The sequence below is a fragment of the Motacilla alba genome, chromosome 3, assembly GCF_015832195.1.
Source record: "Motacilla alba alba isolate MOTALB_02 chromosome 3, Motacilla_alba_V1.0_pri, whole genome shotgun sequence".
Lineage (NCBI taxonomy): Eukaryota > Metazoa > Chordata > Aves > Passeriformes > Motacillidae > Motacilla > Motacilla alba.
The window spans coordinates 81,772,948-81,798,569 of record NC_052018.1 but is presented as its reverse complement, the minus strand read 5'-3'; the positions used below and the strand labels follow the sequence as shown (position 1 = coordinate 81,798,569).

The window sequence follows — 25,622 nt, the reverse complement described above, 5'->3', positions numbered from 1 at the left end:
CTGGCTGGCAGCTAAATGCCATACAGCTGCTCACTCGCTCTCTGCTGCCCCAGTGGGATGTGGGATACAACAGGAGGAGCAAAAGGAAAGAACTCATGGGTCAAGTTTCAGCAGCAAAGAGGAAGAAGGAAGAAGAAGTAAAACAAATCAAGTGATGAGAAGGCAATCACTTCCCACCTAACACAAGCAGCCCAGTACCCAGACAGTCTTTGAGCAGTGGGTATCTTCCCCAAAGTCCCTCCCTCAGATTTCACTGCCAAGCACAACACATTATTGTCACAGAATATCCCTTTGGTAAGTTTGGGTCAGCTGTCCTCGTTTGTGCTCCTTCTCCACGTTTTGTGTACTCCCCCAGTCGAGCGTGTGTAGGAGGAACAGAGTGAGAGAGAACGCCTTGAAACTGCACACACACTGTTCAGCAACAGCCAAAAGAGTGGTGCGTTATCAACAGTGTTCTGGTCACAAATCCAAAACAGTACCATAATGGCCTCTGGGAAAAAACTTCCTACCAACCACCCAGATCCAGTACAAAGATTTATATAAGTCTGCAGAAATAAGAATCACAGAATAAGTGCAGTAAAAGCTATACAAATGTGAAGAGGAAAACTCCATCCTCAGTTAAAATAAATTTGTAACTGGTGTTATTTTAGATAGATACTCTTCAATTCAATCCAGATACTAAGAAAGTATTCAGAATACAGAAAATAAACACATTCTTCTTTGCAAATAATTCTGATATTGTGAATAATTAGGATTTTTTTTTTCTTGGAGATGATTTCTCCAACAACATTTAAAAAGATTTCTAACCATAAAGATGAAAGAAGGGGGAAATGTAGTATTTATGCACAAGCAGGCTGATGCAACGGAACAGTTAGCTAAGCAGGAAGACTTCACATTATGTTTGAACATATTTGGAAAAAAAGGCAGATCTGTATTCCCAGTTGTGAACTAAACCTTTTAGAACAACAGCGTTTACAGGTAGAGATCCGAAGTCTATCAAGCATGAAACAGAGTCAAAATTTTTTTCATTAAGGCCTTTATAATATGTTTTCTGTCAAACAATTATGAAGCATTAAAAAAGCATTAAATTCTGCTTTCTTCATCATGCATCGTCCACATGCTTTGCAGTAAGAGAACAACCAAGTTGTCAAGAGCGGAAAGGAAGGTCTTGCACAAAGAGCTATACACACAGAACAAGAACACATTATTAGCTTCTCTCTTGGTGGGTTCCTCCCCCTGCAGCACTATGTGGTGTTACAGTCATGCTGGCATGTAGACCTAACATAGCAGCAGGCTAAAAAGAATATTCTTGAAATCCCCATGCCCCTTGATTTTTTTTCCATAATTCTAAAGTAAATACACAACAAATAATGTTTGTAAATAAATCTATTCACAACATTAATCAAAGAGGCAGCTACCTTTGAAGTGAAGTTCTGTAACACAAAAGAATAAATGTTTCCCACTAAGGACTTTGTTACTTAGATCTACTATGGATCTATCTTTGTTACTTGGATCTACTATGGATGGCATAGCAGAGAAGAAAGAAGATGCTCCCTTATTTACAGAAAACAGTCCTCTAAAACAAGTTACTGGTAAAATAAAAGCATTTTTGGATTATAAGCTACTGGGCAGGAACCAGTGGGGTGGAGCTTTTTGGTTGCTTTTCTTTTGTTGTTGTTTTGGATGTTGGTGGATTTATCTGTGTGCTTGTTTGTTTGGGGTTTTTTTAATACTTCCCACATAAATTACCAAGACATCACCCTATCTGTTTGTAAAGAGAAATTAAGAGTACTGTCAACTGCTTTATAACATCACCAATAAAATATCTGAATGCCTTCTGAGGCTGAGAGCCAAATGCAATTTACTAGAGATACTACATTCTGAGTGATAAATGTACGATTACATCTCTAAGCACTTCATTTGCAAGTAAGACTCTAATTTGGCCAATAATGGCTGCATACACAACTTTTGGGATCAAAAACTCCAAAACAAAATATTTTATTGAATGGTAGGAAGGGTTGAAAATATTAGTTTTGAAGTTCAATCTTCTTAAGAGCTCTACACTAACCAACAGAAATTTAAGAAGAAACTCCCAAAATACTTCCATCAGTCATAAAAAAAAAATTAGAAAAATGCAGGTCAGATGACAACAGCTTTGATAGGGCAGAGTGCAAGCAATATGGCTACATAACAACACAGCGACACATATCTAAGAGCTCCACAGAGTGATCCTCAAAGTTGAGGAAGTTACTGAAGGATCAAGCTATTTTGACTTGTGTATTTTCAATTCTATTTAACTGAGTCATTCAACTTCCTCAGAGACAGAGAAATACTCTTCTCTACATATTTCATTTTCCTTTGTGCAACACAATCAGGGCATGGGGACAGAATTACATCAAATCACGTGACTAATTTAGATTACAAGCTGCTGAAAAAAGAAGGCTCCTTTCAAAAGCATCCAGCTCTCTTAACATTATCACATTTTATGGAACACAGTCTACTTACTTTACTGGTCATATTGCAAAATGTATTTCATCTTCTAGCCTTGCAGTCTGCATTTGATTTATAAGAAGAAAATGTGATTCTCTGTACTTAAGCACTAAATGCGTTATCAACAGCAATAAATTGAAACTTTTTTTTTTCTAAGGACACAAAAGATTCTTCAAAACAATTGCTTCCCAACATCTGGGGAATTTCTTTTTCAAAAGGAATGCATGAAGCTCATGCATTAAGTTCATGGTATGAGCAGCTGCCCATGGAAGGCTGAAGCAATTACCTGTAACATCAGCTCACAGTCATCTCTTCCAACAAAAATCATTTCTCGTGGCAGCCTATGTCGGGTGCCTCCACTGCTCACCAAAAACCAGGATGTTAAGCTCATTTTCTGCTTAGCTGATAAATCCTTGGCAAAGCTACGTCATCCTGCAGTGAGAAAGAGAGACAGAGAAATTCATTTTAGTTATTTTTAGCTACAGTTTCTGCTCAGCAAACACTGTGAGCAGAATACAAAAAGCCTCAGAAAATACAGCATTCTCAATAGCATGTACTGAATCCAGCAATCACAGGAAGCGAGAGGCTTCAGATTTGCATACTCTCAGGCTCTGCTCCATGCAACTAGGCAGATTTAATTGGTACCTTCTGAAAAAGGAACACACAGCTAGCTAATGCCAAAGTTGTATGTCAAATTGTCAGAAAGCTTTTAGCATTTGACCACTGATTATCAAGACAATTGCTACACTAATGCTTCACTATCACAACCAACACACAGTGTAGCAAACATTCACAAAATACAGCAAGTAACTTGCACGTGTGTCACTACCTTTTCCAGTGAAAAAGAACTACCTCATCTGAATTTAAGCTCCTCTGTACAGCACCAAATCAAAGCAGCTTTAAATTTATGGAACTTCTGCTTCTTATTTTATCTCAGTTTTTCATGATAAAACATCTATTTTGGAAATTTAACAGCGTGCATTTAGTATTGCAAACAAAGCAGAGCAAAATGAACAATTTAGAAGTTACCTGTAAGTATGAAATCCAAAAGAAGCATTCCTACAAAACTCTACCATTTTTTATCAATAAAAGGTCCAACGTACTCCATAAAACCGAAGAGAAAACCCATAGCTATTTAAAATGTCATAAAAATGGATAAAATCTTTCACGGAAAACTTCTTCACACAATATGATTTACTTGAAACTGGACAAAAATATGATTAAATTTCTCTTCAGAGTAATTCAATGGCTAACAGTTGAAAAAAAGCTTTAAGAGTATTCCAAATCTCTCTTAAAGAAAATGCAAGCCAAAGCAATCATTTTATTTATTCATAACCACACTGTATTCATTGAAAGAGAAGCTAAAGAAAATCAAAAGCAACCAGCCAGCTTTTCTCTGAGTACCAAATAGCTGGCATTTCTCTTCTATCTATATGTCAATTAGTGAATTTCTGCAAGGTTAGCAAATGTACTGTAAGTAGACACAAGTCTGTAGTGGACTTGAGCATACTCTTGAATAATAGTAAGAATTCAGTGAGGTCCTCAAAATGAGGGCTACAATGGAAACAGTGAATAAAATGACAACGCAAGCAGTATGCCATCAGCCAAACTACAATCAAGGAGATACCACGAATTAGTAAAACATGTAAAGATAACAAAGTTTAAGTCAAAACAACATGTGACGTGATAAAGCAGATTTTTACCAAACAGTTAGTCAAAAGGTGGTAAAATGTACCAGCAGAGCTGCCAATCCAGTTTAAAAAAAAGTAATGCAATTCATATGGAAGAATTTATAGAATGACTTAATGTGCTAAGGAGCTACTGAATAATAAAGTAAATATGCACTGCAACAGTATTCTATAGTAATACTTACAATAGAATTATCTTTCCATAGCTGTATCACAACACATTCAAGTGAAACATATGTCCACTTAATGTTATCTGACTCAACAGAACTAATACAGCATCTCTAACATATTTTATTCCTAGAAACTAAAAAGATTAAAATTAAATCTACAATAAGAACTTGCTGAAATAAAATTTAAAGTGATGTAGTTACTAAATACATGTTTTAACAATTGAAATGGATTATTCAGCACCTTTGAAGGAAATTAATATTTGTATTTTCAATTTAATCTAGTTTAAAATGACAAGCTAAACTGGGTCAATCAAATGACACCTTTCAGTTCCCTTTAAGAGAGGAAAAGGAAGTATCACAAACAGCCAGCCTACATTCCAGCTTTTAACAAGTAAATTAACTGGATGTTTGACAGCAAGCATGCTGTTCAGTATCAGAGCTCCTCATTCTGTTTATATTTTACTACCTTCTAAAATATCCCATCTGTTTATACTAATTACATTTGCACCATTTGGCCTTCCTGCTCTAATCTGAAATTCATATGAAAGTCTCCAAGATTATATAGAAAAAGTTTGAAAATTGGAAAAATTTCTTAGTAAATACTATGTTGTAGTTTACACAGGTAGACTGACTGTAAAAGAGGAAAACTATTTTTATTTATAAAACAGACAAGTAGGTCAGCAACTAAGCTAGGGAAAAATAAACCAACACTCCAAACTTCCTACAAATGATAAAGCCTGACAACAAACAGATTAAATTAAGCTATGTGAAATAATTTTTAAAAATGCATTATACAAAGCAATCACTGCCACACAGCTTGGCAGCACATTTGTAGTTAAAAGTCTATCACCAGTTCTATTGAACTTAATAATGTTGTTCTTTTGAAACTGTTGCTGTCTCCACTGCAAGAAACCATCAACCTAGATACATATTTTATTTTAAAGTAATCTTTAGAATAAACCAATGCCTTTGATCAGAGCTACGCCGCAATCTGCATAGCAAAACTGGCTGAAAAGAGGATCCAGTAGCAACAGTTGCTTAATATCAGAACCAAAAAAGTGCATCAAAAATTTGATACGCAGCTGCACACTTACTAGTCATGTAGACAGTATGTAGGCAGTTACACTGCACCCCAAAAAGTTCATGAAAGCTTGCAAGGTTTCAAATAAACTGCTGTCTCAAGTACTCTGGCTGTAGTGTTCTGAACAACACAAAGATGAAAGACACTTCACCGCCTTACCTCTTCTATAGAAAATTAAATTACTATATGACAGATGCAAAATCATCACAAGAAGTGGCTCTTTACAGAGTGCAAATTTAGGTCATAATAACTCTTGCAATGAAATGTTATGGTTACACAGGGTTCAAAAAGCAATTCTTTTCTTTCATGAATGCTTATTATCAATCCTGTTACAGGCACTGACGCCACTTACAGCTCAGGAAGTGCATGCAATGTGCATTTTTAGAGGTTGGGAGGATGCTCTAGCCAGGTTTCACTGTCCTACCCAAAAACCTCTCTTCCTTATCTAGCCTTTCTTTATGCATGACAGGATATTGTCCCAGATGGACCTGTCCTACTCCAGTACAAACTACACTTTGCAGATGCAGTATTTACAAAAAATACTTCTACCCTAGGGAAAAAAAAAAAAAGAATTTTAAATGTCTTATTGAAGCATTTGGTTTTATTAATATTTCCTAAAATGGCAGTATTGTGTTGTAGTCTTTCACCAAGCCAGCAAACATTTCATCAAGACTTGATCATTCAAAGCTTCATTCCTGATCCGGCAAGTCAGTGGCTGAGACATCTATGGCAGCTGCAAAATATTTCCTTGTCTGCAGAAGGAACAGCATTTTATGGTGAAGGAGTACAACGTTCAAAAGGCTGTAACCAGGAATGAACATGTGGGTAATAAGTCATTGGAAACAGATGATGCAGTAACAGAGAAATTGGCTGCATCATCCCTGTAAATATACTTCACTCCTAGAACTAAGATCCTGTATTATGCAGCCAAAGGACGGGTGTAACCAATTTCAAATGTCTAAATAGACACTGCCAAGATCAGTTTTGGTACAGTCATGTTATTGCAAATAAAACTCCTTAATAATCTCAAATTTGAGCATTTTACAGTCTACGTTTTTGTATTTGCCTGTAACTGAAAACAGCTCCAACTAAAGTTAGTGAACACTGAGACAACAATCCTACAGAGAAACAAAACCTTATGTCTAAAATTTAAATTAAACTTAATATATGTCTGAAATTCCAATTTTTAACTGCAGTCCTCTATATTAAGACTGAAAACAGTGTAATTTTAATGGCATACAATTATCCTATTACTATACAACAAATTCTACTTATGAATATTTTAAAACATCATTAAAAAAAGCCCTGCACCAAGCTGAGACACAGTACTGACAAAGTCATAAGCCCTTTGCTGTCCATTATTTGCCCTTATAAGTTCCTTTTTTCAGCTGCTAAATTATTTGCTAAAATTAAGTTTACCTTCCCAGCTGCCTTAATTAAGTATTTGCTAAAATTAAGCTTACCTTTACAACTGCCTACTAAATTTGGGAAAATTTCTGAAGAAATGACTGAAATATTTCTAAAACAATGTTAGAGCAGAATATTCTATGCCAATTTAAGAAAATATTAGCCCTACCTCATATATGCAAATTGGTATTGAAATGTGGCAGAAGGCCTGAGTATCAGTTTGTACCTTGTATTATTGCTCTTGTACAGATACATCCAAATGGACAAAGACAAGCAAGAGGCTTTGAAAGCCTTCCTCGTGTACATTCATTCAACAAGGACAGAGATAAATTCTCTCAACACACCTGTCTACAGAGATTTAGTTAAATAAATTTGTGGAGCATGCTGTTTTAGTATTATAGTGCCAGTTAGAACAAAAATAAGGCACCTTTTTCCTGGTACTTTCAACTCATCCTGTGTTGAAACAAACAGGAGGGGTAGAAGATACACGAGAGAACAATATCACACAAGGACAAGACACTTGAACCAGACCTAGACAGATTTTGGAATCAGGACTCAATAAAGGTAAAAATCAGAAATAAGCCATGACAAGGGACAAATCAGAAATAAGAGCAGTGATTGAGCCAGTAATGGCTGGAGAAGACCTGGAGTTGAAGCTGGTAACCAAATCACAAAGAAATGCTGCCAGTCAACAACACTGGAGAAGTGCCTCCCATGAATCCTTTATTGACTATTCCATGTAATAAAAAATACCACTGCCAGCAGTTCTAATTTTGACTGAAATGGAGAAATTTATGCCAAAGAAATAAAAGACCAAATTGAAGGTAACTTCAACCCTGAGAAGATTGTATCTATATAACTGATATTCAAAAGTAATCTATAAAGATAATTGATTTCAACCTAGGAAGTTCTAAGTGGTAAATAACACAGTAATATTGTCTACTCTGTCACACCCTCTGAAGTGGGGTAGTGTAACACACCAAGTGTTCCGTGGGCGATCATAATTAACCTACTTACATACATGCATTAGAAAACAACCCTTAACTACATTACCACATATTTTAATCAGGACTCTGCCGTACTCAGGTTAAAACAAAGAGCTTAACAGTCAGTTAATCAGTGTTCTTTTTCCTCTCCTCATCATTTGATTAGCCTGTGCCTTATTTACTGCACATCACTAAAAACCTTTCCTGAATTATTAACTTCCTCCTGACTTCATCTGCCACGCTCAACACCACCACATGAGAAATTCATTAACACTTACGGTAAAACCTCCACAAGTTGTTGTAGAGAGGGTTTCATGTAAATGGGGAACTGTAGAGAGCTTTTTTTAACACTGAAATATCTTAGTCTTGAATATTTAAGTTCCAAACCCATCAGCACTTCATTTTAAAGTACCTAGTTTCACACAATCTACTGGTATTCAAATGGTCGCATTTATTTCTGTTACATCTCTGAATGCCTAACTCTTTAGCAAAGTAAGCTTAAAGCCCCACATAGAGTGGCTAGAAAATTAAGACCACTTTTCCAAAGTAAAGGGAAGGGCTCATCTGCCATCAAAAACAAGAAAATAAGTCATGCTCTAGGATGGCTTCTAAACATTTAGTCATGAAACTCATGAAACTGTCCTTGTGCTTTCGTCATTCTCTACTGCCTTCACTGCTCACATCACTGGCATCCCAGAAAGGGAGACAGAGGGCTGCACAGACAACAGCCTCCTTACTGAAACTATTCTCACCAGTTCCTAGGGCCAGTACACCAAGGGGTTTTGTTAGCAAAGAGGGTATCTTGTGCAGGAAAAATCTCAACAAGAACAGCAAATCCAAACAAAAACAAAACAAAAAAAAATAGGAAACTTGCAGGACTGAAGAACCTTCCATTGAAAGCTGGAATTCAATCTACAGAAGCCATATGTCATGCCACAGTAGTGTGTAATGTTGCTCCTCCAAACCTTTAAATAATAAATACCCATCTAAATTTAAATGGCTTAGGCTAATGATCTATAAAAATATTTTTTCAAGTATTTATGACCTTTTGTGCACTCAAGTGTACTTCACAAGTGTTGGCCATAAAGGTTAATCAAAATATTCCTTTAAAAAGCTGTTAAAATAAAAGGCAAAGGAAGCATAAATAAGGTAATTTATGGTGAAAACCATTGAAATTCAGAAGATGAGCTCACATACTTAGGAAAAATGACCAAAAATTCCTAGGTTTTCAGAAATTGAAGAAAATAGTATTATTATTTTCAAATATTCCACTGACTGGAAAATTCACCTGAACGCATCCCTCTAGAAACATTCAAATGTTACATACAGCTCTGAACATAAAACTGTTGCCATTCTCACTGATATAAAGAAATATTGATATTAAAGTTCATTAAAATTTTATTAAATTACTGGACAAGAGTGGAACTGGATGGAAAGCATACGAGTAGGTAAAGTGTAAGAAAACAGGTAACTCAAGTGAAAGAAAAGGGACTTATCCATTCAATTTAACTTTCCTGCTCAAATGGGGAACAGGACTGTGCTTAGGATAACTGCCCTTATCACTAAACCAAAATATCTTATAAAAAGATGTTGTCTTCTCTCCTAAAATTACTAAGATGTAAGTGACAGGGCTTGGAATGATACCCATGAGTATTCTGCTTCTGGAGTATTTGACCTGTTCCACCTCAGCTCAAATATCTGAATTTGGCCACCATTTCTTGAAAAACAGATGAAAAAAATCATACTGAAGCCTTACACTACGTCAAAAAGATGTCATTTCCAGCATGGACTGAAAGATGTAGCCATGACAAAATTTTACAGCACAGAAGAAATGCTGAGAGCAAAGAAACCTTCTTAATCACTACTCTGCAATACATTCTCTTTTACCTTCTCTGCCCTCCACGCTTTCAGTCTTGTGGTTGATGTTCTTCTACAGAGAGATGGAGGAGGAAAGAAGGCAAAATAAAAATATGTAAATGTCCTTGAATCTTATGTTTGAAAATTCCCCAGAACTTTTGCTTGTAGACAGAGAACATCTGCTACATCCAGTATTATAAAAAAGATTTTTCTAAAAGCTATTTTAAACTTAAGAAGAAAAAAAAAATAGATATAACTAACAGGTGAGAAACAAAAAAAAAAACTCAAAAAACAACAAAAAAGGAAGCATCAGGACATCAAGCTCAATCATGCCCCTTACTTCTTTAATTAGTACAATCCTACACAGGTGGATATTACCTATACTGCCTACCATAAAAGACTAAAACAACGAGAGCTACAGAGCTGCACCAACCTATAAAGCAGCACCAGTGCATTTCTCAGGCAGTCTGTGACTACAGAAGGGAAAAGGGGGCAGGGGAGAAGGGGGAGGTGGGGAGGAAGAGACAGGCAGCCACACCTCCAGCTTTACAGCTGAGCAACAGGAGGGGATAGGCTGGACCTAGCACAGATAAGCCACAGACCCCTCAGCAGCATTTGAGGGAAGAAACTTCCTCATATTTTAATTCAAAAAAAAAAAGGCCTTCCAGCTGTGAATATCACTAAGCATAAAGAAAGAGTTTCCTCTTGCATTCCAGGAGTTTGAGATCTCTACAGAAGGGACTCACATACTCTTCTTGCCCCACAGGTCACCCGATGCATCTGATGCAAAAAGGACAAGAAAGCAGCTCAGGAGGCTGTTGCCCTTTGCCAGGCAGCAAATCTGTGCTGTAACATTGCTGCAGCTCTGGAACTGCACAAGCATCCTCTCCTCTGGTCCAGGTCAGAATTAGATCCTGTCTATTTTACCGCTGTGACACACAGGAATGGTTGTCAGAAAAGCAACTGAAATAGACTTCTTTTTCTGCCAACAGTGCAGCTGCAGTCAAAGTTGCTTTGGGGTTTTGAGTTAAAGGGACAATGACTTAAAGATCTTATCCTACTCTCTTTCTTATATAATAATGACCAAAAAAAAAAAAAAGAATCCTGAGATCATGCCTTTGCTATTACACCAGTATCAACATAAAAATACTGAAAAGGAATGTATGAAACATAACGCTTACGTGATGGCTATCAGTCATTTGAGTGTCACAGAATGCAGAAAGATCTGGTCCACTGCTGCTATTATTTCATGTGGGTACCAGTGGTACAGCCAGGAGAAACCAGAAGAGTACCAGGGACTACAGAGCAGTGATAAAGCACTCTGGAACACAGGCAGTTTTACATCAATCTTCCCAGTTAAAGGGAAGGTTTGGAAAGGGCCAGCTGAATCTGGAGAATCAATAAATGGTTACAGGACTGTACCACACACAGAGGTTTGGCTACTTAGACCATGGGGCTGACTTTGAAAAACCTGGTCTGCTGGGGCACTGCTGGGGTTTATCTATCAGGGAAGGGGAAGAGTATCTTTGGACACAGGTTTGCCAAGCTGGTGAAGAGGCCTTTGAACTACAGTTGCCAGGAAGACATCAGAGAGACGTGGTGGGATGGCTTCTGTGACTGGAGTGTTAGAATGGAAAGATACAGGGTCTTTAGGAATGATAGGCAAGGCAGAAAGGAAGGGGTATCACCCTCCATATCAGTAACCAGCATGGAGCTCCACCAGGGGATGGATGAGGAGCTGACTGAGAGCTTATGGATCAGGATTAAAAGGAGGGCAGGAACAGGTGTCATTATAGTGGGTGTAACCTGTAAGACTGGGCAGATAAGGCACCCTCGATGGACAGACAGGAGTGTCCTCACATTCACAAATCCAGGTCCTCATGGAGGACTTCAAGCATCCCAGTATCTGTTGGAGGGATAACACAGCAGGGTATAAGCAGCCCAGGAAGTTTCCTGGAATGCATTGATCACAATTTCATTCCACAAGTGCTAGAGGAGCCAACAAAGAGGGGCTTGCTGGACCTTTTTCTCATCAACAAGGAGAGGCTGGTGGGGAATATGAAGCTCAAGGACAGCCTTGGCTCCATGGAAGAGTTTAAGATCCTAAGAGCAACAAGGAGGGTGGACAGAAAGCTCGCTGCCCTAAGGACTTCGAGAAAGCAGACTTTGGCCTCTCCAGGGATCTTCAGTCTCTTCCTTAGAGTAGGATATAGGTCTGAAGAGAAGAGGGGTTCAAGAAAGCTCATCAATATTCAAGGATCACATCTTCCAAGTTCAGAAAAGATGCATCCCAACAGAGAGGAATTTGAGCAGATTTGCCAGGAGACCTGCATAGATGAAAAGTAACTTCTGGACAAACCCAAACTCACTCAAAAAGGAAGCCTACAGACTGAAGCAAGGATATGGAGCTTGGCAGAAATACTGTATGAACAGCCACAGATCAGGCGAGGAAAGCTAGTGCCTGAATAGAATAATCTGGCCAGCGATGCCAAGCACAACAAGTTTCTTTGGATATGTCAAGAAAAAAGAAATACTAGAGAAAATGTGGGCCTTCTCCAGAAGGAAAAGAGTGACCTAGTTACTTGGGATATGGAAAAGGCTGAGACACTCAATCACTTTTTTGCCCTGTTCTTCACCAGCAAAAGCTCCAGCCACACTACCCAAGTCACAGAAGACACAGGCAGGGACTGGAAGGATGAGAAACCATCCACTGTTAAGAGATCAGGGTCAAGACCACCTAAAGAACCTGAAGGTATACAAGTTGATTGAATCTGATGAGAGACATGCAGGTCCAGAGGGAACTGGCAGGTGAAGTGGCTAAGTCACTACCCCCAAAAGAAAAATAAAGTGTGAAGCCATTAAGGGGGAAAAGAAACAACATATCACAATCCCTAGTAGATGCTAAGAGATCAAATGGTATAAAGAATAGCAGACTGAAACAAAGTCCTACACCAACTTGACAAAAAAATAAAATACTGGGTTATCTTTACAGAGAATACTGGTAAACAAGCAAATTCTTAGCCTGATTAGAAAACTTTGCTTAGGACTGATATTGTATATGAACACAGTCTTACACAACAATCATAAGTCTTTTTATACATATATTGTTCTTATAGTAATGAGAAGTACCTAAAGAGAGAATTTTTCCTTGTAAGTTATCCTATCTAAACATTAAAACTTACTCTGTTATTGGCCACTAGGATAAAGCTTTTAAGACTTGAAAGAATTATCCTGTTTTATTCTTTGATACCAGACAATAGTGACAGTTTGCATTTATTAAAGAAACAGCTCATTTTGCATTCCTAATCTTTACACTCATTAACAAAAAATCATTTCTTGTGAATGCACTTCTCTGCAGCCTCCCCACACTGAGCAGCAATACTTTCCAAACGCTGCTTTCAATAAACAGCTAAAATAAAGGCTAATAACTGCTTACGAGAGTAGCTTAATTTATGTTTAAACAATCAAGTTTTCATTTTTTGTCCATCACGCTCATTCAGATTAAGGAACTGCATAAAAGAAATTAGTTTAAAAATTCCCTATTTCACATGGTCAAAAGAGGTAATCTCTGGAGAGATTAGCATACCAAGTATGCTAATAAAACAGTACATCTGATAAGTAGCCTTTATAAACTATTGTGGCAAGCCAGCCGAAGAAATCATAACCAAATCATCTTTGAGAAAAAGCTCCTTGTGATGAAAGCTACAGAAATCCTTCTTTTCCATCTATTCCATATCACACTACACTATTCCTGAGATTACCAAACAGGAAAATAAATAAACAAATACAAATCAGGCAGGGCACTCAGGCAGAATGCAATCTTAAAAGAAGCAGTCAAGTCCTCCTCTTCCACTTCCGATTCAGAGTGCCTTCATCATGGCATATTTCAAGTGATTTTGTAGGCTGTGTGTGATGAGATGGTTTTATTTGCATTGGCCAAGTACAGACCACAGCCTTGAGCACTACTGAAAAAACAAACAGTATTTTGCAAATAAAACTGGAGCTCTTAACCTCCCAAGGGTGGTGATTTCACTTTACCCAAAATTGTGAAATATATGGGGGTTAGCTTGTGACTCAAGATACTTAGTAAGATTAAATTACGTTCAAGGCAATGCAATTTTTTTTTCTTCCTTCATACTAGGAATTATTTATTTTGTGGGTATAAAGATAAGTTTACTTTCCAAAGAAAAGAGTGTATTGAAGTAGTTCTAATATCTACCTTTCTCCTTTCAGTTCCCATTTACTTCTTGATGCAATGCATGAGTACACAGAACTTGAAAGTGGAAGTGATGGAGGACAATTCTTGATAGCAAAGTTACCAATCTCCACATCCATTCATAGCAATACAGACACATAACTTCAACAAGGCATTCAATTGTTATTCTTTGCTACACCTCCACTGTAACATGAAAAACATTTATCATGTTCCACACAAAACATTTGATACATTCTATCCTCTCCCTTATGGAATTCTTTGGAGGTTTTTACAATTACCCTCAACAGCCAAGTCCACAGATGTATTTTTCTTGGAAATACACTGAGTTGTTTGTTCCAAGATCAGTAACACAAGCCCTACATTAAAAAAAAAAAAAAAGTAAAAAAAAAAAAAAAAAAGTTGGATGAACTTATTTTACAAAGCAAGCAAAAGCTCAAACTTTAGCCTTAAAGTTGCAAGAGACGTTTGCTCTAGGCAATCTTCAATGTCTGAAGAGAGGCAGAGTGTGTGTGCATGCACAAAGCATAAAAATAATTCTGTGCCATAATTATGTTGGGCTACATGGGTACTCTGTGAAGTAATTAACATCAGGACAATCTTAAATTCAAAATAATTTAAAACTTAGCACGGTAACTCTGATGTAAAGATATAAGATCTTTTTTTCCAGCATTTTTAAATACCAGACAAAAACATTAGACTTCACTTTTAGATCTTTTCCTGATGGGAAGTCCTCTTCCTGGAGATTCATATAAAAATCGAGTAAAACAAGGCTTATTTTTAAAATGCCTTATATTTTAATTATTTGGTTGGTTCTTTAATCAGAAGCCAAATAGTCCAAAAGAAATCTAATATTGCAGTTTGGAATATGGCATTTCTTTAATGTTTGTCCTCCTATCTCTCTCCTTCCCATGAAATGAAACTGAAAGGTACCAAATGTAACAAACACTTTCTCAATGTATGATCATATAAAAACAGCTGTCAAAACGACAGTATTAGAAACTAAGCAAGACAGAAAGCAGGGTAAGACATTTGCACAAATGCTAAGAATACCCATGGTTTTATTGATCCATTCTAGTTATGGCAAAGATTTTGAAATGTAAATGGTTTCCCCACAGAAGCTATTCCACATCTGCTTGTGGTGCCTACTCACTCCTTTCCTGTGTGCAGACAACAAACAGGAATGTAGCTACTAGCATGGTAAGTCTTAATTCTATTTATTCTAGTATCTCTTATTTACTAAATGCGATTAAACAGTTAAAAGTGAATTATCAAAATAAACTTCCAGAATTAATATGTAAGAGTGCATATAGAGCTCAATGTTTTTATGCAAGAACTTGTTAGAGCAGGTAGATTACAACCCCTAAATCACAAGCAGAAGTCCTCACTGCTAGGTAAGCAGACTATTTTCATGTGGACTTTATAAGCCAGTTTAACAACAACTGGGGATTTAAACTTGATTCAGTACACTAGCAAATATTTTGCAAAATGCTACAACAAAAATCTGATTAATTTTAGAATGCTTGGAGACCACTGGAAAATGCTTTTATTGGTATCATACTATAAATATTTTTAAAGGCTATTAAATGAATGCGTGTCTTTCAATGGAAAGAAATCTGGAGGAATCTATGGGAGGAAATCTATATAGATTTTCCATTGTAAGTTCAATAAATTTCTGCCTTAAAAAAAAAAAAAAAAAAAAAAAAAAAAAAAGCAGCTAGCTATGTGAAAGGGAAGGCTAAATGGGAAGAACTCCAAACTACACATACTTCTCCAAGCACCAAACCAAACAAGAGGAAGTGGTTCTGTAACCCCATCCATGAAAAGGGATCAAGTCATGCTTTTTGTTTGCATTTTAGTGAACAAGTTTGAAGGCTTGGACTTTTCTTAGTTTAAGAACTACCCACACTTATATAGAAGTTACTCATTTTATGTCTCCAACAAAAAAGATTATACTTCAAACACTGTTAAGCTCGGCTGCTGGTGTTAAGCAACACTGACCATGCTGCTGCAGTAGAGAAATAATCTTCTGGTTAACCAAAAATATTTTACAACATTTTAAGATGGAACTAAATATGGCCAAGAGCATAAGAAGTTGATTAAGACAGACCATTATGAGTTCCATTGTTAAAGGCTGGAACAATTCACATCCTGTATTCTTTAAATTATTCTATGTTTCATAGAATCTTGGAACGGGTAAGTTGGAAGGACAGAATGAGTCGTTTGGCCAAACCTCCCTGCTCCAGCAGGGTCATCCTGGAGCACATGGCACAGGATTGTGTCCAGACTGTTCTTGAGTACCTCCAGTGATGGAGACCAGAACCTCTCAAGGCAATCTGTTCCAGATTCCAGATCTGCTCCAGCCATCTGTGAGATGCCTGCACAGTGAAGTTCTTCCTCATATTCAGGTGGAAGTTCCTGTGCATCAAGGTTTCCTAAAAATGTATTCTCCTTCTACCACACAGTTAGCAATTAAGACTCTTACTGAAACCATTTTCAGTTACCTGAGGAAGTAAGGCTTAAGCAAACATTTTGTTTCCACCAATCACTCCTCCCAACAGCAAGTTTTAGAATGCTGGAGATTTCAGAGTTACAAAGCTCCTAGAAGTTTCAGGAAAATGGAGAGCTGAGAAGAACAAGTTCAAAAGAACAAGGCTGTTATCCCACTAGAAACACTGTGTTACAAGTTTGACAATTCCCAGCTCCCTACAGCCTGCTGGCTGACCTGTGCTCACGCGGTTCCTTTGTGCTCTCACTGCCTTTGAAGGGCATTTGCCACTCAAGTTATTTTCCCCCACAGAACATTGTGGGGAGCAGAACAAGTTGTTTTCCCCACACAACAAGAGTGAGCTCCTGAGCATGTTGAAATTCAGTACAGTTTGGGATACAGGACATACCCCTAAGAAACCAGACATTACTTGTTCTCCAGCTTATGGTTTTCTATTTTGTCCTAACAGGATTGCTTTACTTCAAATCAAGGACAAAGAGCCTCCCCAATGATGCCAAAATTTCAGAAGTGGGGTTTCTTTTCCCTTTAGCCTTGACTGCACAAGCCATGTACTATTGCACGCTAGAGGGAGGGAGAGAAAAAATACAAACATTCCTTGTCCTTGGTCCCTAAGATGAGCAGGTTAAGGACCACCCCATCCAGGTACACAAGCATTTTTAACAAAACGAGTGCATTCTCATGGCATTGCAAGATAAACACACAAGCACCATAATGGATGGTTACAGATGTTAAAGAGATGTTTCATTAATAATGGTCCAACTGTGCCCATCAATACATCCACAGAAGTTGAACTATACTGCTAGAAAACAGCTGGTCTAGAATATACCAGTTACTAACAAGATTTGTCTTGCAATCTTTTGCAGACAGAAAGGCAGCTGAAAAAATAAAAGAATACTGAATAATCATGACAAAATAATCATGACAAAACACTTAGTCTTTATTATCTGTATTTTCATTCTAAGTAGTTAAAAAACCCTCTATGAACAACAGAGCTCCAAAGACTGACTTTCTTTCAAAATTTATCCTCAAAGTGCTTTTCAGATATTTTTGCAGATTTGGTTAGAGAGAAAGAAAACACATTTTCGGATTCTGCACAGCTTTTAATATTTGGTAAAATTCCAGTGTATGCAGAATTTATGAGAGGGAAGCAGCCTGTGCCTAAGTTTTACTAGCCGAAATGGGGAAAGTAGCTTAATTGAATTTAAAGATATAAATATAGGAACAGTATGGGATGTGAAATTTATAGTGTGGCACCTCTTCCTTATTAGCAGCTCCTGCATGCACACTTGTATTGCAGCAAATCTCAAGGAGCCTACTTGGTTCCCTGCATCTGCCATGGAAGAGGAGTTACTATCCAAAATTAATATATACTGTCTAATTAATATATACTGACAACACTAATACACAGATTAAGATATCCTGCCAGAAGTTGCTTGTATGTCCACAGCTTCACAGCATTGACTTATTTTCAACTCTAGTATTGAAGATTCACTGGACAGGCAAAGGGGCAGTTTTAAGCCTCACCAAATAAATGCTGAAGTGAAGAAGCTGCAGTTCCATATTAGCTCAAGCCATTTCTCTGCTGTCAGGATTCCAGCCCTCTCACCCCACCCCAACCACAAAGTCAGGACTTCTCTCTTTGCTGCAGCTGCAGACCACACGTGCCTGTGCAGCTGAGCTGGGCTATGCCTGTGTTCAACTCGCTGCAGAATAACTCTTGTGCTCTTCTCACTCCCATAAACACATAAATGGTGCCCTGAAGCTACACAGCAGTGTAGGACCAAAGCAAAAGGGGTGAGGCTGTGCAGGTGAGTGGCAGAAAAGGGGAGAACAGGGCAGGACCAGGACAGCCAATAGCAAGCTCCGCTTAGGCCGCTACGAGAACACAAGGCAATTCCACCAAATCACCCTAAGCCTCACAGGACTTCTTGTATTCAGACAGATCTATAGGAACTGTAAGGACTATTAATATAGAATCACAGAATGGCTTGGGTTGGAAGGGACCTCAAATATCATTAAGTTCCAATCCCCCTATCATGGGCAGGGGTACATTCCACTAGACCAGGTTGCTCAGGGCCCCACCTCACCTTGAACGCCTCCAAGGACGGGACATCCACCACTTCCCTGGGCAGCCTGTTCCAATGCTTCACCATCATTTATATACAAATATAAAGCAGGTTCTCATATTTATCCATTATAGATTAAAACTATGTACTTTGTAAAATGTTTCAGTGTGTAATTTTATTCTTTTTTCACTTGCTCTACCATGTTTTATAAGCACTCAATGATCAAATCTTTAGTCTCTCATCTCATGATGCACTAATGCAGTTGGTCTTCTAAATCTGTTTTAGATCAGTCATCCCTAATGTGAGTAAGTATCATGAATATAAAAGAAGAATTCCCATGGAAATAACTATATAAATAAAACAATACATGGACATTATTGAATAATTTTTTGAGGATCAATGGCATTGTCCCTCAAAAACCACAATAGATAAAAATAGCAAGGCTTAATGCTCTTCTTGGTTTTGCAATAAAACTGTACAAAGGGAAAGACTCACAAAATCCAAGAACTCAAGGATCTTAACCTCTTTAAACTAGTATTGTCCCACAATGCTGTTTGAATTAATTTCATTAACCATGCAAAAAATAGTAGTATGCTTGATAATATTCATACTTCTAAATGAAATTAGAGGTTTCCATTTGCCTAAACTGGACAACAAATAGCTCATGACTTCCTGGTTCACTCCCACTTCTTAATGGTTCAGCCTTCATTTTTACTGCCACATTTCAAAAGACTTTATTATATGCTATAGTCTGACCAGACATCAAAAGGAATTCATCTTGTTAGACATTCAAGTAAATACCCAGCTTTATTAGCCAAACCAACTGAAAATGGTTATTGTGTGGGGTACGTAAATGAGGTAAGTAAAATTTAAGACCAAAAGCAACATCAGAAACTCTGGCAGAAAGAAACTTCTCACTTCTTAACACACTAGAACTCAAGTACTGATGAATAAAAAAACCCTTTAAAACACTTCAACTACATTCAGGTATTGAAAGGTGACTGAAAGGCTGCATAACTTAGTTCCTTGTTCTGGTACAAACAGTGACCTCCTCAAAGCCAGTAACCAGGCAGCATCTTGAAACAAGTCCCATGCAATGACAATCCTCCAAGAGTTCAATACAAACCAGACTCTGGAGTATCAGTCTGCCCTAAGGGGGAAGGTGACTGTTGCTATTTGCAGCTCCAACCTCGCAACATCTAACACATTTAACTTTGACAGCTGAAGTTGCCAATAAAGTGTGCTAAAGAAAATGCAATTAAGCCACAAAAATGGAGAAAAGCGAAGTTTGTTTAAGGGATGGTAGAAAAATTACACACCCAGTATGCAAGACGATTACATGTTATTTAGAAGTTTCAAATACTAGAGAAAGTAGAATTTATTTCAGGAGAATAGAAAAAGACAAGCAATAAACTTCCTACAGCAAGCTAAACAATGTAATTCAACAGAATTATACTGGGCTTTGTGTTGCTGTGTAAAAACAGATCCTGCCATACACAGATGTAATCTGTAGCACCTGAAGATCCATTGACTGCACTAAGACCTGGGGCAGACAGCAACTTACCCATGCTCAAGGAAGCCAAAAATAAAATTCGGAATGAGAAAAAGAGCCAACAAAACAAACAGGATATAAAGATTCAGCATAAAGTGGCAAACTAAGATTACAGAAACAACAATACATTTTCTGCAATGGCTACCTTGTTTCAGGTATTGTTATAGTCAAACTTAAAAAGAATTTAAAAAACGTTTGCAATCATATCTGGGCCTTCCAGTGATTGACTCAATTTATATCCAAGCTTAAGTTCAACTTGACTTTTTTGTGTGAACGTATTTTTCCATTGCTTATTCTTGGTGTTCTTTTTTTTCTGCTTTTGTTTTGATTTTGGGTAGTGTTCTTCTTTTAAATACTTATTCTTTTTCATAATACTCCTATTGACTATATCCAAGCATTCCTTTTCACTAATTTCACTAATTTCAGTTCTGTGCCAGCAACATTATCTTTCTTACTATTCTCCAACCATGACAAAACCTGAAGAGAACAAATCCACAGAGTACTATCTACAGAAGAAAAAAAAAAAAAAAAAAAAAGAAGCATATTCATCAGAAGCCTCATTGCAGCTCCCCATAAAGCAACAGGAGATAATTCTCTCCATCAGGAATCTGTTTCCAGATGAAAAACACTCATCTGCTTCCAATCTTCATTTCAGACCTTGAGGCGTTCATGCCTCTTTCTGATATGCTATGCAATATGCATCTTTAGGACTGACAGTGGGCATGCAATTGCACCTCTCAGAAGAGCACTCAGCAACAAATAGTTAGGCATAGGATTCCTTGTAATATATGAGGACTGGTGCCTGTCTAAAAAGAGATCACAAGGTGAATTTAAAAGCTGATTATTTAAGATTTAATTCATTAAAAATATGCTACAGAATTTGTGATCAAAATGCTAAGAGTTGAAACTAGAAACACTTATCTAAACAAACAGGCAGGAATTACGGCATACTTAGAACTAATTAATTTCACTAAGGCTGTTCAAGATTCAAGTCTGCAATGACTTCATCAAAATAAAGGCTCTACCCAATTATCACCAATCTGGCCCAATAAAATAATCAGCATGATGTTTAAATGACTATGTGAGCATAATGACTGAGCAACACTTAGAAGTAAAACAGTTTTTGAGAAAGACCTTTTATTATGTTTATCAACAAGAACTGTAAATGTAAAACAAACACAAAATGATCACCAAGGCAAATATTATCTCTAGCATGAAAAAAAAATAAAACAGGTTCCATAATTCTTATGTCAACAAGTTGCTATCGTTCTTCAAAACTCTTTGCTGATGCAAAAGCTAACAAGTTTTGGGTACTCAGTGGCTCCTTAAAGGCTTCCTGACTAATTTCTGCTTAAAATTAAAAAAATATTTGTAATAGCCAGTGTCACAGTCAACTTAAAGCTAAAATTCAAGCTGTGTTTTTGACTAGTGAATCACCTCAAAAAGTCATTCTACAAGAAGGGTTTCACCCTTATTTTATCTGACTATCCCCTCTGGAAACCAAATACAATGAAAAGAAAACATGACCACTTAAAGAAAGAGATTAATGACTAGAAGAGTAATCATCATTAATCTCAAAAAACTGGGACAGCTTTTTTGCAGTAAAACAAATTGTAGAAAACCAAGACTTTAATTATTTAATTAAGCGGATATATTACTGAACATGAATAAAAAATTAAGTCATTTTTACTGAATTGCCTATTCAAGACCCAGTTGAAGAAATGAAGACCAAGTGGAAGGAACAAAGCTTAACAGAAACTACACCTGACTCAAAAGTTTGAAGCAGAAAATATTTGGGAGGCTAGCAACACCTCAGCAGAAAGCAAGAAATATTGCTTGCACCCTTTTCAACTCTCCCTTGGCACCAGGTTATACCCACTCAAGGAGAGAAGATAAGAGGTATAAATCAGAACAAAGGTCCATATATGTGGCCATTTTTTAGGAAGATTCCAAAAGAGAAAAAAAAGAGAAGAAAAACTACACTATTACCCTCTAAGTGTTTTTGGTTTAGTAAGTTACATTGTGAAGTTAAGTAGAATAATTCCTGTCATCAAGATTCCTGTGATGATCCAGTTCCACAGGGCTAAATAATCAGCTAGGTTACAGGGCAGAGAGGAGAGAAGGTAGGATTAATGAAAGCAGGAAGTATGTTCATGAGAAAACTGAAAGGTATCATGACACTCCAACTTCCTGCATCTTTCTTCCTAATTTAGAAGTGCAATGAACTTCGAGAAGACAAATAAGACAAAATTGAAAAGGCTTTGGTTTTGAACACGGAATAGAATGCATATTTAGATGGGCAAATATTTGCAAATGAATAGAAAGATCATCAACAAAATTATTTGTGCATGTAATTTTGAGGGAAAAGTTGCAAGTACATCTGATTAAATGCACTGAGTGTATTACTACTTTCAGACCATAATGACTTGCTAATGGATTGATTACAAGTTTTTCATATACCACAGCTGAAGACTAACTAAATACCCCAAGCACAAAGAAACATCTTGGAAATGCCAGGGAGTGGCACCACTTCTGTTATTATGTCTCTGAAAAGCTCAGTAATTGCAGTTCTTCCTGGAAAGAAACAAAATGAGCAGAACCAGAATTTTATTTGGAATGAAGTACAAAATGAGACCTGAAAAATGCACCACACAGACTTCAGAAGACTCAGCTATTAGTCAAGGACAATACCCTCTTAAGTTTCACTGACTAGATCTGAATATAAAACATTATCGTTCCAAAGAATGTAAACAGAGGACTCTATTACAAGAACACCAAACTTTCCAATAAAAGCAGCAGAAGCAACCAAAGGAGCAAGACAGTAAGAGGGCTGCATTTGGATCTGAGTCAGCCCACCAGACCCACCAGTGGATGATGCCAAAGCTCTGAAAAGCACCTAGCTAAGGAAAAGTCTATTTTTTCACTAACAGTTTATCAGAGGAGAAAAAGAGAAGAAGAAACAAAGCTGGGCTTTGCTGGGCTCACACGTGAAAAATTTATCATATTTTATTCAAGGAACAAAAATAAAAACTGTGTTTCAATCTCTGTTTTGAATTTAAAAACCCACCATTTCTCAAAACCCCTTCCTACTAGAACCTTCCTACAATTCACAAAACCCACATACTTCAAAACCAGTAAACAGGAGAGACAAAACTATGAAAATACTTGAAAATTTACATGCCTAGTTTCCATAAAGGAGAAGATACCAACATTAGCCTGGACCAAAAATCCTGCTTATCCTAGTACAAAGGCCACAATGCTTAACAGAACTACTTGTCCTCCCTCTTTTAACATTTACTTTCCAGAGAAATTTTTTTCTCTTCCAGTGATAGGTTTTAAATGTTTAGTCTGTGGCTGTGGACAGTTTCCATATCAAGGACCTCAAATAAAGACTAACAGAACAAATCCAGTATCTCAATTTTTTGTTTTCTTGGATTAATACACAACCCACCTCCTGTCTGACCACAGTAGTCTGCAGTGGTGCAGGGGACAGCCATATAGGACAGTAAAGTAGATGAAATGTATCTTTGCTACTGGAAGAATGAAAATTCCCCTCTTCCTGGCTTGACACTGCTGACCCCGTTCTGTGTACTTGCTCCGGCACTCATCTGGCCACACAATAAGATAATTCAATTTGCTAATCCAAGGGAGGAAGGGGAAAAAAAAAGAGCAAAACAAAAAGAAAAGAAATAGTGTTCTCCTGGGTTAGTGGAGTGAATTAACTTCTCATGTACTTCGTAAACCACCAGAGTCACTGCAACAAAGCAGCGCAGCCATGCTGTTCCAAACCAAAAGAGAAGGGAGTAACTGGGAATACTCCATGCACAGCCATTAAGACAGAACAACTAGTCAGCCTCTTTAATATCCACCCCACTCCCTTACTTCTCCCCCATAATCTAAGAGCTGGCTGAACACATTTCAATGTCAGTGATGCAGCGCTGAGTACATTCTCAAACACAGGTCTCCCCACCCAAAATCTAATTACATCAGCAATCTACTAAAATATAATTGTGGTTTTTATTTGAAACCTCTAGGACAAGCTGGTTTTGACATATGATAAAAAATTATATACACTAATTTAAAATATAAGGGTTTTTTGAAGGTCAAACACAACTTTAACTAAAAAGATCACTCTACCCACAAATGCATCTGCAGAATAAAAACAGCCTCATTCTCATTTTTTAGTGGTAGAGTCAGAGAAACTAAACTACAATACAGATTTAGGCATTTGCAATTTATTTAGCATTTTTCAATGTTTTTATGAATGTGTAACTGTACAACAGACATACATGAAGTCGTTTAAACAACTCTCTTCCCAACCTTATTTGCATGCATTCTCTTACAGTTTAAGTCACCTAATCACAAACTACTTTTCCCCATGACACCTGCCCCATTCAATGCCCTAGCTGGAATGTGATCCAGGGAACATTCTGAGCACTGAAGGAAGCTGCTCTCAACAGACCAGTCCCTCAAAAATGCATGGATACATGCAAGGATCAATACTAGAACGGAAGACATGCTTTTTGCTGAGATCATTACAAACCTAACAGACAATGAAAGGCCCCCACAGGCTCAATCAGCGCAGTGAAGATGTGCACCTTTGAGGAGATACACACATCTAACCCCAGCTCCCAGCTAGCAGACTTCAAGCTCCATCCCTCAGTCACAAACAACTTCCTTTTCTCAAATTGCAGTCTCTTGGTCACAACACAATCAATTTTTACTACATTATGCATATTCTTTAAGCAGCGGGCAGTGCCATTGTGTTCTTTTACAATCTCACAAGGGCTAGAAGCAGAGAGAATTTACTTGTAGAAAACCTCCTATATGCTTGTATTCCATATCTGATGCTTCAGTTCAGAATTTTCTAAAGGAAAACCAGAATTTCACAGCTTTTCTTTGCTTTCTAGCTGAAGTAAAAACAATCTGTTGTATCTCAGTTCCATTCTACAAAGCTAAGAAAAGCAGTGCTAACATGGAAACTGTCCTGTTAGGAGAATCAAGGAGATACTATGGTATCAATACACATTAAATACCTTCTCCCTGCAATGCCAAGAACTGAAAATGGTACTGCAAAATCCATTTCTGCAACTTCTCATGCCTTGGGTTTCATTCCAGGTATTTGACGAAGCTTCCAAACTCTCACCTACAACTGAACATAGACTTGTCCAGTTTATTTTCATAAGCTGGAGCTTTTCTGGCTATGTTATCACCAGAGTTTTTAAGAAATTTTGCTTGTCAAGTCCATTACAGGAGATGAAACTCAATATAGAAATAACCCATTGTTTTTTTCAAAAGTCAGATTAGATATGGGCAATAGTCATATGTGAAAACCACTCCCCAAACAATGCACTGTCATGCCAAAGTTTGGTAACAACTTAGAAGGTTTCTCTTCAAAAGAATTAAAGAAAGCATTTCAATCTGATCCATTCCAAACAGCTTCAAGATTCTTGAGATTTTGACAAAATTCCTTGTATCCCCAGCTGCACTATTCTCTCTATTCAGCCAGCCTTCCTAACCTCCATCAGACAAAGGGTAAAAAAAAAAAAGCCAACATGAACAGAACATTTACATGAAGGTGGAAAAGAGTGATAATCAAAGAG

At 37.3% G+C, this 25,622-nt stretch overlaps 1 protein-coding gene across 7 annotated transcripts in view; it reads right to left on the bottom strand.

Moving 5' to 3' along the window:
• The window catches only part of CEP170 (centrosomal protein 170), a 95,470-nt gene that overhangs the window by 68,184 nt on the left and 1,664 nt on the right, over positions 1–25,622 (bottom strand). For all 7 annotated transcript variants that reach the window (XM_038130322.1, XM_038130323.1, XM_038130316.1 and 4 more), the window contains exon 2: positions 2,777–2,922. In XM_038130322.1, the coding sequence (XP_037986250.1) occupies positions 2,777–2,881 (105 nt within the window). In that variant the 5' untranslated portion in view covers positions 2,882–2,922. The remainder of the gene's footprint in view (positions 1–2,776; positions 2,923–25,622) is intronic.